A 15310-nucleotide genomic window follows, 5' to 3' on the forward strand; every position below is an offset into this window, starting at 1 on the left:
CACAGTTTGAGACATTAAGATCTGCTTTAGAAAAGACACGTGAGAGGTTAACTGGGTAAGTGGTCTTTTTTCAGTCAAAAAATATAAGCAGGACGCTCACTAAGCAGGTTTCAATTTGCTCTCCATTTAATCTATGAATCACAGCTGAGATATCTAATTTGTGTTTTTTCCCCTGTAGGTCTATCTGTGTGATGATATGAATCGGCTGTTCGAAGCAAAGATCATGTATAATTGGTTGTATGCATGTACTGGTATCTATTTCTGTCTCTATCTCTTCATCTATCTATCCTCTATCTATCTCGCCTGGTCCACCTTAAGTGCAGCTTGAGCAGGCTGTCGTGTTTGTGTTGAAGCCAACAGGCACAATATATTACAGTCTAGGGCTCGCTGCTGAAAAGCCTGCTGGATCTTCCAGTGACCTGCTGTTCTTTCCTGCTTTCCTGTGTGTTTTTTTCTTCCTCTCTAGATTTAGATTAAAAACAAAGCCCGTTCCTCCTTCTCCTTTGCCTTTTTAGATCTCAGCAAAGAAGCCCTGTAGTTTAGAGGTACTGTTACAAGGTTGGAAGACTCGAATGGAGATTCGTGTTTGTTTTTGTTGCTTATTGGGGACATTTGCAGAAGGACAAGACAGCTGGACTTGATTCTTCTGAATTCCCTGCTTCTCCCGGTCTCCTGATCTGTGTGGGGCTGAGAGCCGGACAGTAACGGAGTGGGACGTCAGGGAATTCTGGGGGGGAAATCCAGTCCAAGTGTGAGTAAGGGGATCTGTTTTAGGAGGACCCCTCGTCAGATGCGCTGACAGCCTTCTGCGGCTCAGAAAGGACAGAGCCAGGTTCCCAAGTTCGATCCGGGGATCTGTCCCCTGGTGGAGGGGGACGCAGGACTACGGAGGGTCAGCGTGTTGCCCGTCAAAACCGGCATCCCTCCGGTGACCATGTACCCGCAGGGCAGACACCCGGTAAGTGCTACCCTCTCTCATTCTCCCACATCCTGAACAAATGGGACAGATGGAGTGACTGGATGTAAGAGAGACATCTCTTCAGGCTTTCAGTCGCACATACGCATATTCAGGTGCCCTCAAGAGCCAGTTGATAGAAAGTTGTGTGGGAGGAATCAAACACAATGTGTGTCTTTATTAGTTTGTGTAATAAACCTTTCTCAACGCCCCCTCTAATAGATGTCATAGTGCATTTGGGCAAATCTAGAGTGGTTTAGGTGTGTATGTGGGTGGGGTTGGATAGGGCTCACTGTGGGAAGTTTATTTGTTATCTGTCTTTGGTATGTTGATGTTTCTAGAATCTAAAGAATCTACCATACATTGCAGCGTGTTTTAAGAGTGGTTCAGTGTACAAGCCTAAACTTGTAATATTTGACAGCACAAGGGATCAGATGTGTTTATGAATGAATGAAAGGTCCCTTGAGACTGATTTAGTGTGTATGTTGTACATTTCCCAAGTAGACTTGCATTGTAAGGGTGAATCTCACAAAACTGTCAAGCAAGATCCAGAATGATAGATACTTAACATTTTCATCTTTTCTATCAGAACTCATAAGAAAAAAATAGCATTACAAAATTTTGCATTGTGACTTTTATTTTTTTCCTTTTGGTTGTCAGAGATTTGTTTTCTTCCTCTCTAGATTTAGATTAAAAACAGTCCATTTCACCTTCTTCCTCACCTTTTTTAGACCTCAACAAAGAAGTCATCAGACGTCTTTATTAATGGTCCCTTTACGGTCCCTTGAGACTGATTTAGTATGTTTGTTGCCCCATAGACTTCCAGTGCCAGGGTGAATAACAAAAACTATCAAGAAATGTCCAGAAAAGGGTTTCGATAAAGATAATTTTAGGACAATTTTTGCATTTGATTGAGTTAATTGTTCAGCCGAAAGTACATAACCGTCAGTGGATTTTTAAAAAAGTATTTCTTTGATAATCAACACCGTATTATACCCATAACCCATAACATTCCTTTAACAAATATACAAACATGTCCTGAAGTTCCCAGCCAGAGTGATTGAATGTGTTTTATAACGATACAGTGAACAAACTCCAAAGGACCAGTGAAGTCTGCAGCCAGGTTTTATTTTTACCTTCATGGCCTGTGAAACATGACCTGCACCAGTTAAAAGGTGTGAGAAAGGTCTGTGTGTGTAACCATGCATAAACATTGCCTTTTGTGCTCACACCTTTTCTTGTTCTGTAACTTTTAAGACATAAAGTCCATGTTTGTGAGTATTCTGTTTTCAGAAAACAGTTAAGCAAAGCATCACTGTTACTTTTGCTCTTACTCCTAAAAATGGGGGGTCTTTACTGGCATCTGAGGTTCCATGAAGAACCTTTAACATCCATAGAAACTTTTCATTGGACAAAAGGTTCTTTATAGTGGAAAAGGTATTTAGATTATTAGAGTGTTCTTCACACAAGAAAAAAGATGGTTCTTTTAAGAACTGTTCACTGAAAGATTCTTAGGGGAGCCCAAAATGGTTCTTCTATGGCTTTGCCGCGAAAACTCCCTTTTGGAACCTTTGTTTCTAAGAGTGTACTCATTTCTACTTGGACCAGTAAGCAAGCAACCAAAGCATCTTATTAGAAACATGCTAAAAACCACTTAGAACTCCTTAGCATCCACATAGCAATACCCTGGTAACCACACCTTAGCACACTTCAGTCAGTGTTTTACCAGTCAGTTAGGTCCATCGGTAGTTTTGTTTAACCGTTCAACACCATCCAGTGCAAATTAGATGGAGGCTATCAGTATGAAATGAGTGTTTGCATGTGTCGGAGTCTGCATATACCTGTTGAAAGGGTTAAGCCTGATTTGCAAGGCAAACTGCATCGGGAAGACTTGTAATTGGTTCCACTGGATTTTTGTGGTTAGTGTTATCTGAAGCAGGGGGATTGGAAGGTGGAATGAGAGAAGAGTTACGGTGCTCCGTGCTTCTGAGCCAAAAACAATAACAATAAAAAAGCCGGGCAGGGAAAGCTCGTAATCCGTTGCAGCCACACCTTCAGTTTCCGAATTTTACAGAATACGCTTTACACATTTTTGAGCATATTAAGAATCTAGATAGCACTGCCAGTATTCAATCAACGTTTAAGGTTGAGAAGTCCATAGATGTCATGTGTGAGGTGTAAGAAACATGAAGTCTCTCCACACAGGAGGTCTGTGGATGTGTCTGACACAATGAGAACCCGATACAAATAAGAGGCTGTAATATGAGTGTGTTAGTGCACATAGCACATGAGGCGTGTTTGTGCTCTTGTTAATAGTACCTGTGTTTGCAGTGTGTGGATTTATGGGTCTTTTCTTGGCAGGTGCTTGTGTGTTGTATCATTTATATGGATACTGATCTCATGATTTAATGGTGAAGATGGCATAAAGAGAAAAGTGTGTGGACAGGTAAATGACTTGAATGATGGAAATTTGTGTTTCATGTAGTTTCATTACTACCTAATTTTTAGATTATTATTAGTGATTCCTTTCCCATTAACCTTTCCTTTAGTAGGTATTTTTGAGGAAATTTATTTGAAAGGAAATTTTTTAATGTGTTTACTGTCCTCAGGAGTTTTCAACAGAATGTAATAACTCAGACATATTTCATTTTATATTTATTGAATTCTTGCAAAAAAAAAAAGAAAATCTAGAAATTGTAATGATTTTTTTACATTAACAGTCTTGGTTCATTTTGTTTCAGATATGATGAAAGTAGTTCAGTAAATGAGCCAGAATAAGCAACTTCTCAGAAAAAGTAACATCTCATTCATAAGGGATTCTCTTAAAAGAACTGGCTCAGAAGATTCGTTCATTTGGTAATCGGACTACACTTATCGTGCTGCGTCCGAAATCGCATACTCTCTTGAGCAGGTACTTATTTTGAATAAGTAATTACTTCACGACCACTAAAAAAAGTATGTTCTATATAGTATAAATGTGTGTAGTATGAATGTAATCCAGACATACTACGTTCGCCATGTTGCCCTTGTCATGTGATCTACCAGCGTCAGTTATGTTGCTTCACTGCCATTCACAAATCCTCTTCCGTGGCCTCATGGGATAGTAAAGTGTCCATCGTATGGACACTTCCGAATCTCGCCGGAAGAAGTAGGTCATCTGCATACTTTTTGCCTACTCCTTTATGAGTGAATTTGGACATACTTCCTTGGTCAGATACTGTTTTTCACCTACTATAAAGTAGGGAAGTATTTGATTTTTGATGCAGCCGAAGCTTTTGATTCATTAAAAAGGAATCAGACAATAACATTGTTCAAGAATCAGACAATAACAGGTCACACTGTATGTTTGTGATTCACAAAAAAAATCTTGGCTAGCATTTGTTTGGGAATCAGACTACATTGCTCGCTCTGCATGTTTTTAATTCATTATAAAGAGTTGGCTCAAATTCAGATTTATTTGTTCCGAAATTAGACTAGATTTACTGAAACAAATTGACTCATAAGAGTCATTTGTTCGGAAATCGTGCTGGTTGCACTAAATGTTTTTAATTCACTATCGGTTTTCTACACTAGTCAGTGTGTTTTTGATTCACTAAAAAACATATTGTTTGAAAATTGGATGTTTTGTAATGAAACTGAAAGTCAAGAAAATCATTTAGTCCTGGTAATAAATATGGCACCTGAAAAAGTTCTCACTTCCCAACCCTTTATCATGACTATAGCTACTTTGATTATTATTACATTATCTGATTCTCTGTAAGTTTTTATACAAAGTGTGAATTTGTACCATATTCATAAATTTTTTTAGTGTGTTATTGCGTGTATGTGTGTGTCTGAGAGTGAATGCCATCTTTCTGTTGCACTGATGTGGTGGCCAAGTGAAAATCGTGGCTAAATTCCATGGCCACAAAATTCACATATGCTCCTTTAATGAGCTGATAGTTTGAGATGGTTTGCTGATTTTTACTCACAGCCATATTGTTTTAATAAATGTTTATTCTGGCCACATTTGGATGTTAAACTTGGTTTCAGGTTTCATAACTTCACACTCTTTTATTGTCACTCTTTCGTGTTAGTCGGAAACACAAATATAAGGACTTCTTTCTTTCTTTCTTTCTTTCTTTCACCGATTTACTCTGTAAAGTATAAAAGCTGTTTTCTCTGCCTGCCAATCCACAGTTCCTAATCCAGTATTGGACAGGGATGGCTTTTGCTCTGCCTCACAAAGCGAGGCACTCCAGAGCTGCATTGTCGGTAATTCGCCAAGATAGTCCGAGCAGCACCCGGCGTCCAGCCTTCAATGGGGTTTAAGATCAGGTGAAAGCTTCAGATATGATGAGCAAAAATGGAAGGACTTTTCTCTCAGGTCGTTTAATGAGCCAGTTCGAGGTGTACCTGCTGAACTCAAGCACCTCGAAATGATTGTATCCTGGGAATTCTAGTAGATTTGTGGAGACAAGGTCTTGCAGGACTGGGCAGGAAAGAAAGACAGGTTTTTAGAGTGCGAGATCACTCACACATTCACCCAGATCCCCCTGAGATCACACTGACACTTCTCTTCCTCCCTCTCTCTGGTGATCCTCATCTATTCGTGTGCCTTTTCGCACTAAATATTTCACCAGCGGATGATTATTTCATGGATGTCTCTATCCCAGCCTGTCTGCGAGGATGCGAGCTGAAAACAGCTCGTCGTTCCTCTTTCGACGTCTCTCCTCCTTCAAGCCGATTTAAGACACTGTGTCCAAAATAGCAACTACAGCAGTGATATATGAGATGATCAGAGTGGGCGATTGGGAGAGATTTCATTTCCCACCATTGTTATGGGATCTGCTCGTCTCTCTCTCCCCCTTTGACCTCCCTCAGAAGATAATCTCCAGTAATTCTAGGCTAGCCTGCTGCAGCTCGTCTAAATTGTGATTGACTAGCCGCTGTCCCACATGGCTCGCTGTCTGCCTCGTTCCCCTCTGTCCAGATTAACTGGATCAGTTTTGGATTTCAGGATTCCCCCTCCTTCTGTCTGACACACACTGTTGTGTCTAAACAGACGCTCTTACCAAGGATTCTTCTGTTTGTTGTTATATGCAAGTTTTGCGTGTATGTTTGTACCGTATATTATGACTATTTTAATATAGTCTAAACTAATCTATTTTTATCATAACTAAAAGCAAAGAAAGATGCTTTTTTTATTTGTTTGTATTGCTATTGCTCATAAAATACTTAGCATTTTCATTGTTATTTCATTTTCATGTTTCATTGCTACACACATGAATAACCTCTCATATTTTGCAGCTTGTTGAAGAGATTGAAGGTGTGCTGTTATTTTTCAAAGCAACTGAACTTGCCACTTTTGCAGAGCGGACAATAAATCAGCCCCCCCCAGCAACCACCTATCACCATCCTGGCAAATGCATTACAATGCTCTAGTAACCACTCGCAACATCTGAGCAACTGCTTAGCAACACCTTGGTAATCACCCATAATATTGTAACCATGTCTACTGTACATTAAATGTACAGCAACGCCCCAGCAACATACCACCACACTGGCGTCTGCATTACAACGCTCTGGCAACCACCCACAACACCCTAGCAGTGGCATAGCAACACCCTGGCAATCATTCACAACATTAGAGCAACCACATAGCAACAAACTAGCAACTGCAGTCAATTCCCAGGCTACCACTCACACAATGTGACAACCGCATAGGAAGATCGTAGCAACTGCATAACAATTCCCTGGCAACTGCGTAACAACACTGACAGCTGCATAGCAATGCCCTAGCAACCACTCACAACATCTGAGCAACCACATAGCAACACCCTAGCAACTGCCGCTAATGCCCAGGCTACCACTCACAACATGGCAAACACATAGGAAGATCCCAGAAACTGCATGACAGTTCCCTGACAACTGCATAGCACCACACTGACAGCTGCATAGCAACACTCTAGCAACCACCTACAACACACTATCAACTGCATAGCAACACATCAACTGCTAGCAACCACATAACAAGATCCTAGCAACAGCCTGGCAACTGTGTAGCACCACACTGGCACTGCATAGCAGCATTTTGGCAAACACCCACAACACCAGGGTTGGCAGGTTTGCGTAACAAAACCAGCCTAATTGCTATTCAAAACCCACTCAACCACGGACAAAACTAGACCAATCGTGTTCCTGGGGGCAAAAATCGCATGGGCTTGGGTTGGGGGTGTCGCTTCAACCCACGGACTAAAAAAACAACCCGCCGCAACAGTGTAAAATTAGCCCAATTCTGGGGGAAAACCACAGACTTGGCAACACTGCACAACACCCTAGCAAGTACTTAGCAACCATTCACAACACTGTAGCGTTGTGTAATCTGGTTCTGCACAGAAACTACAATTTCCTTCAGAAAATGTAAAAAACTAATATTTTTCGTGAAATTATTCAATTGTCACAGCAATTTATGAGATGTTTCATCTAAAGGTTCTAATGATATTTAATTACTAGTAAGATATTCTTGTGTTGTTGTGGAAATCTACTGTGATCCTCTGAGTTCCAAACATGTGTGGTTTGTGTGGCATTCAGGATAGTTACTGTACACACACGTGTTTGAATGAATGAGGGTCAGTAGGGATATGATGACGGCCCCCCTCTATCCACACACAAACACTGTGGGGTGTGTACTGAACTCATCCAGTCAGCTGTTCGCCTGCAGCTTAATTACTCGAAAGCTCACCGAGAGTCTGACCTCCACCGTTAGCCTAATTGAAATTTAATTGAATTTCGCTTGTCTAGACTAATTAAGCTCCTACTGAAACCGCCAATCTTTAGCCGCTCACCGGACAGAGAGCTTCAGAGAGAGAACTGGAAGCCCGGAGGAGTGCAGGACAAAGGCGGCCATTTTAGGAAGCAGCTGACAGAATGGCAAACGTGTTTAAAAATAGCAAAGGAAAGGACTCTGGTCTTAATGAGGAGGAGAGGTAGAAATGAGTACAATAGGATCAGATTAAAGCATGTAGGTCTTGCTCATAGATAGGCCCACATGAAATGCTTTCAGATGTGGATTGGGGGGAAATATGTGGATGTGGTAAACATGGTAAAATGTGTTAAACAGAATTCAGAGCACTATGCACTTATTTCAGTAATCTCTGCAATAGATTCATTAGTTTTTTTGATTCACTAAAAATAACTGCTTAGAATCATTCATTCAGGAATCAAACTAATCTAAGCTCTTTAGCTGAAAAATCCAAAATCACATACTCTTTAATTAGGTACTTCATTTGAAAAAGAACTTGTTTTGAGACTGTTAAAAAGTATGTTCTATATACTGTAGAATGTACGGAGCCCCGCACATGACAGCAGAAAAAAAAGTAAATTGTGTGCACGATTTACTAATTTGTTTCCTCGATTTACTAATTCGTTCCCTCAATTTACTAAATCGTGTGCACAATTTACTAATTCGTTCCCTCGATTTACTAAATCGTGTGCACAATTTACTATTTCGTTCCCTCGATTTACTAAATCGTGTGCACAATTTACTATTTTGTTCCCTCGATTTACTAAATCGCGTGCACAATTTACTAATTCGTTCCCTCGATTTATAAATCGTGCACATGATTTAGCAAATTGAGGGAGCGAATTAGTAAATCGTGCGCACGTTTAGCCTACTATTTTTTTTACTGCATGTCATGTGTGGAAGTTGTGTTACTCATTGGAAGTTGTAAATCATCCGGGTATTTTTCACTTACTGTTTTATGAATGCTATGACCTACTACTCCAATCAGTTGACATTTTGGATGCAGCTTCCAGTATTCTTTTGGTTCACTATGAGCTCTTAAGAGTCATTAGTTAGGGTTGAGTTGTATGCTTTTTGGTTTATTAAAAAGAACTGGCTCATATTGTCAGTCCCTCAAAATTCCAAATACTGGTTGCAACTGTAATTTTGTTTGTTTGCTTTCTGGAATTAGACTCCACTTGTCAAGCAGTATGTTTTTGATTCACTATGAGGTGACTCATAAGATTCATTGTTCAACAATTGGACTATACTAGTTCATGATCTGATTCATGTACAGTAAGTTAATTGGTTAAAGGGTTAATTGACCCAAAAATGAAAATAATTTCATTTATTACTCACCCTCATGCCGTTCCACACCCGTCACCCGCAAATTAAGATATTTTTGTTGAAGTCCGATGGCTCGGTGAGGCCTGCACAGCCAGCAATGACATTTCCTCTCTCAAGATCCATTAAGGTACTAAAAACATATTTAAATCAGTTCATGTGAGTACAGTGGTTCAATATTAATATTATAAAGCGACGAGAATATTTTTGGTGCGCCAAAAAAACAAAATAACAACTTACATAGTGATGGCCGATTTCAAAACACTGCTTCATTAAGCTTCGGAGCGTTATGAATCTTTTGTGTCGAATCATGATTCCGATCGCGTGTCAAACTGCTGAAATCACGTGACTTTGGCGCTCCGAACCGCTTATTTGACACAAAAGATTCATAACACTACGAAGCTTCATGAAGCAGTGTTTTTAAATCGAAGCTTTATAATATTAATATTGAACCACTGCACTGTACTATTTTTTTATGCATTCCATTTTTATTCTTATGTATTTGTTTCCTGTTTATGTAAAGCAATTTGAATTACCTAAATAAAATTTAGGTTGCTAAATAAATAAAATTGCCTTGCCTTGCCTAATCGACTCTCTGACAGTAGGTGGCGCTGGAACAGCAGAAATAAAGCCGTTTCCTTGGTAACCTCTGTACACAAAGCAGCTGTGCTTATAACAACGCAGTCAAATAGCTCGAAAGATTTTTTACCTCTCTTATAAAAATTATTGGTAACCGCAAATTAACCATGGTTTTGCTACACTATAGTTTATGGTGTTTGTAGTAAAATTATTGTTATACAAATAGTAGTCTATCAATCCGACAGAAAAAATAAAATAAAATAAATCATAGTTAACACACTTGTATGTGTTTACGATAGTTTGCAATGCAAGCTAGTTGCAATGTGTTATTTAGCTATTTTATACATGCAAATAAAACTAGTGAATAATACAAATTTACAAAATAATCTCTGGGATATGTTTTATACAACTTAGTGTAACATTTAACAGAAAACTGCGTGCATGTGACGTCACATTGAGGCGGGGCAATTCGCTTCTTTCTAAGTTCGTTTCGTCTGATGCCTTTTAGTCTGAGGCCGTTATGTCTAATGCCTTTTTATCTGAGTCTGTTTCGTCTGATGCCTTTTGGTCTGAGGCTCTTTTGTCTGATGCCTAATTGTACGAGACCTGACACCTGACGTCGTTTTTCCTGAGACCTGAAGCCTTTCAGTCAGAGGCACGATGCCGTTTTGTCCGATGACTGAAGCCTTTTAGTCTGAGGCATGACGCCTTTTCGTTGTATGACTGAGGTGTGAGGAAGTCCTAAAATGTACACTGTACATGAGGGTGAGTAATAAATTACATTATTTATAACTCGGATTCATTTTAGTGAACTGTCTGCAATACCATTATAATTTTTGGTTTAGTAAAAAATGCATTTTCTGCAATTATTAATGAAGTAGAAATCAATGTGCTGGGTTTGTACAGTATGGAATTTTTGGAAGGACAAATTGAATTTCCATGCAACACTCATAGCTGCTTATCTAAGATTAATGATTTGTTCTTGAGATTGGGAAGCACATTTGTGGCTACCAAGAGTTTGGGTTAAATCTTGTGAGAGTTTTGCAGAATGAAGGTTACCACGACCCCCATAGAAGTGCTGCTGTTATCAAATTCTCTTTCCTCCCTCACTAAAAATGCATGTAGTGTTTGTAGTGAGGCCAAGGTCAAAGATAATGTGGTGGGAGCACATTTTCAGTTGGATTTCAATGAGCCACTTTTGATAAATTAATTTACCCAGTCCAATCTTCCAGCACAGAGTGATGGCTGTTTACTGATTAACAAGCCATCTTTTTCTCTCTCTCCTTAGGTACCTCTGCAGCCAGGACAGTCATTTAAGTTCACGGTGCTGGAGACTCTGGACCGCATTAAAGAGGAGTTCCAGTTCCTTCAGGCTCAGTACCACAGGTGAGATTGTATGAGCTGATTTATCTCTTCCACAGGCTAATAACTGGCTGGATGTGTGTTGAATTAATGCTACTATATTATACACAGCAGTATGACATCAACATTTTCATCTGTTATCCTGAAATATGCATTCACACCAGTGTTGGGGAGTAACCGGCTAGAAGTGGCGATGCTACTAACCACATTTTCGGAGTAGCTTTTCAAACAACAAGCTACTTTTCCCAAGAAGTATAGTGTTTTTGTTTCAGTTTGCTCAGCTGTAACAACAATTAAAACTCTGTTGATCTGACCTCTGTCAATAGCATTAGAGAAGTGTGATTCATTTAATTGAATTGGTTTGTGCTAATTGCTTTAACTGAATTGATTTGTGCTGATTCCATTAAGTGAATCCATTTGTTCTGATTCCTTTGAATAAATTGGTTTGTTCTGATTGATTTAAGTGAATTGGAATATTCTGATTGGGTGTGTTCGATTTGAAGCGGTGCTTTGCAGACCGATCAATGTATGACATCAAAGTACCTCGAGAGCGATTAGAGAGCAGATGGCTCCGTTTGCTTTCGCATCGCTCTCACGGTACTTTGATATCATACACTGATCGGTCTGCACAGCACCGCTTCAAGTCGAACACACCTATTAATTTAAGTGAATCTGGTTGTTTTGATTCCTTAAAAGTGAATTGGTTTGTTCTGATGTTATGTAAGTAAATTGGATTATTCTGATTCATTTAAATGAATTGGTTTGTTTTTATTAATTTAAGTGAATTGGTTCATTCTTGGTAATTTAAATGAATTGGTTTGTTCTTATTCTTTTAAGTGAATTGGTTTTATTCTGATTTCTTTCAGTGAATTGGTTCATTCTGATTCATTTAAGTGAGTTGGACCATTCTGATTCATTTAAGTGAATCAGATTGTTTTGATTCCTGTAAGTGAATTGGTTTGTTCTGATTCATTTAAGTAAATGGGATTTTTCTCATTCATTTAAATGAAAAGATTTGGTCTGATTCATTTAATTGAACTGGATTATTCTGATTAATTTTAGTGAACTAGGTTGTTTTGATTTCTTTAAGTGAATTGGTTTGTTCTGATTCATTTAAGTGAATTGGTTAATTCTTGGTAATGTAAATGAATTGACTTGTTCTGATTAAGTGAATTGGTTCATTCTGATTCCTTTGAGTGAATCAGATTGTTTTGATTCCTATAAGTGAATTTTTTTTCTCATTCATTTAAGTGAATCAGATTGTTTTGATTCGTGTAAGTAAATTGGATTATTCTGATTTAGTGAACTGTCTGCATTGTGTCAGCATCTGAACAGCTCTTTCAGGGAAGTCTGCATTATGTCAGACTTGGTTTCTGATTGGTTGACAAGTTGTTAGCATTAAATTAACATCAAAATGGCACAATTCATATTTTTCTACTGTGTTTTTTATTCATATTTTTCTTCTGTGTTTTTCACAGTCTCAAGCTGGAGTGTGAGAAGTTGGCCAGCGAGAAGACAGAGATGCAGCGACACTATATCATGGTGAGCTTGTTCAACCCTCATATCGTCAGATCTGCCGCACGCTCCAGTAAATACAGCATAAAAGCCTGTCTGTATTTAAAAAGAGAGATCGTGTTTGATTTCATGTTAGGGGGTGTTGGTTAACCTGAGGACACGTCAGCGGGATGAAGATAGGGGTTGGGGGGATGAAAAAGTGAGAGGGAGAAGGAAGGGTGATATGCGAGAGCCAGAAAGAGAGGAGGATGGAATGAGGAGAGAAAAGCAAAAGAGAGAAACAAAGATCGCAAGCACAGACATGTAAATAATGAGTGGGAACAGCGATTCAGTGCTTGCAGAAAGCAGATAACCCAGAAGGCTATATTTACCCCACTAGACCTGCCATGTAGACTAAGACTTGTTTCAACAGCCTTCCCTTTTATTTGGATGCATTTGTAGTTTACCACATTTTTTTCTCTATTCTTTTTGACGACTAAACAGAGGACTACGTGTTCTTCTTGTCTGTCTTTAGTGAATGATTTATATGTTGACGGGCATGAAATAGTTTTCAGAGCTCATTTGCGATGGTGCGTTAGCCTCCTGGCTAACAAAAGCAACAGAGACAGTGAATTGGATGAAATTCAAGCGTTAAAAAGCTTGTTTGGTGCCATGTTGCAGTGGTTGGCGCCGACACTGCTCATATTTTGAGCAATGCTAAAAGTCTTATCTCTTTTTCCATTATCTATCCAACAAAAAAAAAAATCCCTAAAAATGATTTCAAAAACATTTTCACGTTGTGGCACTGGTCTTAAAGGGGTCATGACGTGGATTTTTAAATTTTTTTTTAATTTTAATAAGTTCCTTGAGGTTTACATACGATGTTAAACAAACAAACAAATATGTAAAAAACAAATATTTTCAGCCTTCATAGTGACCCTCTGTCAGAAATCATCTGTTTTTAAGGTGCGGCACCTTTAAAGCTTGTCAGTAAACGGCCACTGTTATGATTGGATAACATCGTTGCATAGGAAACATCAATATTGCACATGAGTAAGTGTTTTGAAAGCATTATCCATATAAAACCGTCATTTACAGACAAAGCATTATGAAATCATTTACTTAAGGTTTGTGATGCTGTCATCATAAACTGTCAGATCCAATACAGTTGGCTACTTCATCTTTCAAAAAAAGCGAACTCTCCATTACACTGTGACTTGTTTATAAAATATAACATATAAACCTCCAACGCGATCCAGGACGCCATTAAAATAAACCATCCACTTGGTTCCGACGGCGGGATCCTTCTGAAGTCTGTACAGAGACACAAACAAGCTGTTTAAACTGGACGCGTCAAAGCAAACATTCTTTCACTCTTCCATTTGTCCTGTTAGACTCAAGTGGGTGGAGCATGTCAGAAACTGAACGCACATCTGTATTCTGTATACAGTATAGACAGCATCATTGATTATAATGGGTTCCATTTGCTTCTGACGCGACACGGCGCTCACGGTGTAGGCAAATGTCAGCCGTTAAAGGGTTAGTTCACCCAAAAATTAATTACTCACCTTCATGTAAATATATTTAAAACAGTTCATGTGACTACAGTGGTTTAACCTTAATATTATAAAGCGACGAGAATACTTTTTGTGCGCCAAAAAAACAAAATAGTGACTTTATTCAACAATATCTAGTGATGGCCGATTTTTAAAATACTGCTTCATGAAGCTTCGAAGCATTATGAATCTTTTGTTTCGAATCAGTGGTTCGGAGCACCAAAATCCCACGATTTCAGTAAACGAGGCTTTGTTACGTCATAAGAGTTTCGAAATTTTTATTTATCGAAATTTTAATAATTCACGTGACTTTGGCAGTTTGATACACGCTCCGAACCACTGATTTGAAACAAAAGATTTGTAAAGCTTCGAAGCTTCATGAAGCAGTGTTTTGAAATCGCCCATCACTAGATTTTGTTGAATAAAGTCGATATTTTGTTTTTGTTTTTTTGGTGGTGCACAAAAAGTATTCTCGTCGCTTCATAACACTGAAGTTGAACCACTGTAGTCACATGAACTGTTTTAAATATGTCTTTAGTAGCTTTCTGGGCATTGAAAAAGGAAATGATCTTGCTCTCAATGCAGGCCTCACTGAGCCATCGGATTCTATCAAAAATGTCTTAATTTGTGTTCTGAAGATGAACGAAGGTCTTACGGGTGTGGAATGACATGAGGGTGAGTAATTAATGACATAATTTTCATTTTTGGGTCAACTAACCCTTTGAGCGACTGAATGCCAGTGGGCGGGGCCTATGGTGTGATGATGTATAACTATTCGTTGATGTCTTGCTCTTGAGGCAGGCATTTGCAAATGTATTTGCCTGTGTGACATCACAGATCCCACAATATCCAAATGAGCCATTTTTAAATATTTTGTTTATAATGAGGAGGACATTTTAGGCTATGAAAATTGCAGGATGTTTGAATGGTTCAAAGACCTCTTATATGTCAAATGATCAAGGCAAATTTGATATCTCTATGTCATGACCATATAAATATATTTAGCCATGGTGCAGATTCAGAAGAATCAGATTCAAATCTGGCCTTTGACTCTTTCCACAAAATCTTAGTTATCTATCCAATAAAACAAAAGCTTACAAAAACATTTAACAAAAAATTGTTGAACGTAACCTATAGAACTGTTCATTCAAGTTCGAATCTGGCTTGTGACATGCCATGATCCAATTCCATTGCTCTCATTCTTAATAATATAAATACATTTTAATTCATTATATAAATAACAAGGTTATAGCTAAA

The 15310-nt window shown here is 38.6% G+C and overlaps 1 protein-coding gene across 2 annotated transcripts in view; it reads left to right on the forward strand.

Annotated features, from left to right (window-relative positions):
• The first annotated feature begins 292 nt into the window (after positions 1 to 292).
• Positions 293 to 15310, forward strand: part of tle2b (TLE family member 2, transcriptional corepressor b) — a 52371-nt gene continuing 37353 nt past the window's right edge. Inside the window, exons 1-3 of one of the 2 annotated variants that reach the window (XM_051908599.1) lie at positions 293 to 958; positions 10930 to 11027; positions 12482 to 12545. In XM_051908599.1, coding sequence (XP_051764559.1) covers positions 935 to 958; positions 10930 to 11027; positions 12482 to 12545 — 186 coding nt within the window. In that variant the 5' untranslated portion in view covers positions 293 to 934. The remainder of the gene's footprint in view (positions 959 to 10929; positions 11028 to 12481; positions 12546 to 15310) is intronic. The other variant, XM_051908600.1, reaches the window with a different exon arrangement.

This window comes from Ctenopharyngodon idella, chromosome 10 (genome assembly GCF_019924925.1).
Source record: "Ctenopharyngodon idella isolate HZGC_01 chromosome 10, HZGC01, whole genome shotgun sequence".
Taxonomy (NCBI): Eukaryota; Metazoa; Chordata; class Actinopteri; order Cypriniformes; family Xenocyprididae; genus Ctenopharyngodon; species Ctenopharyngodon idella.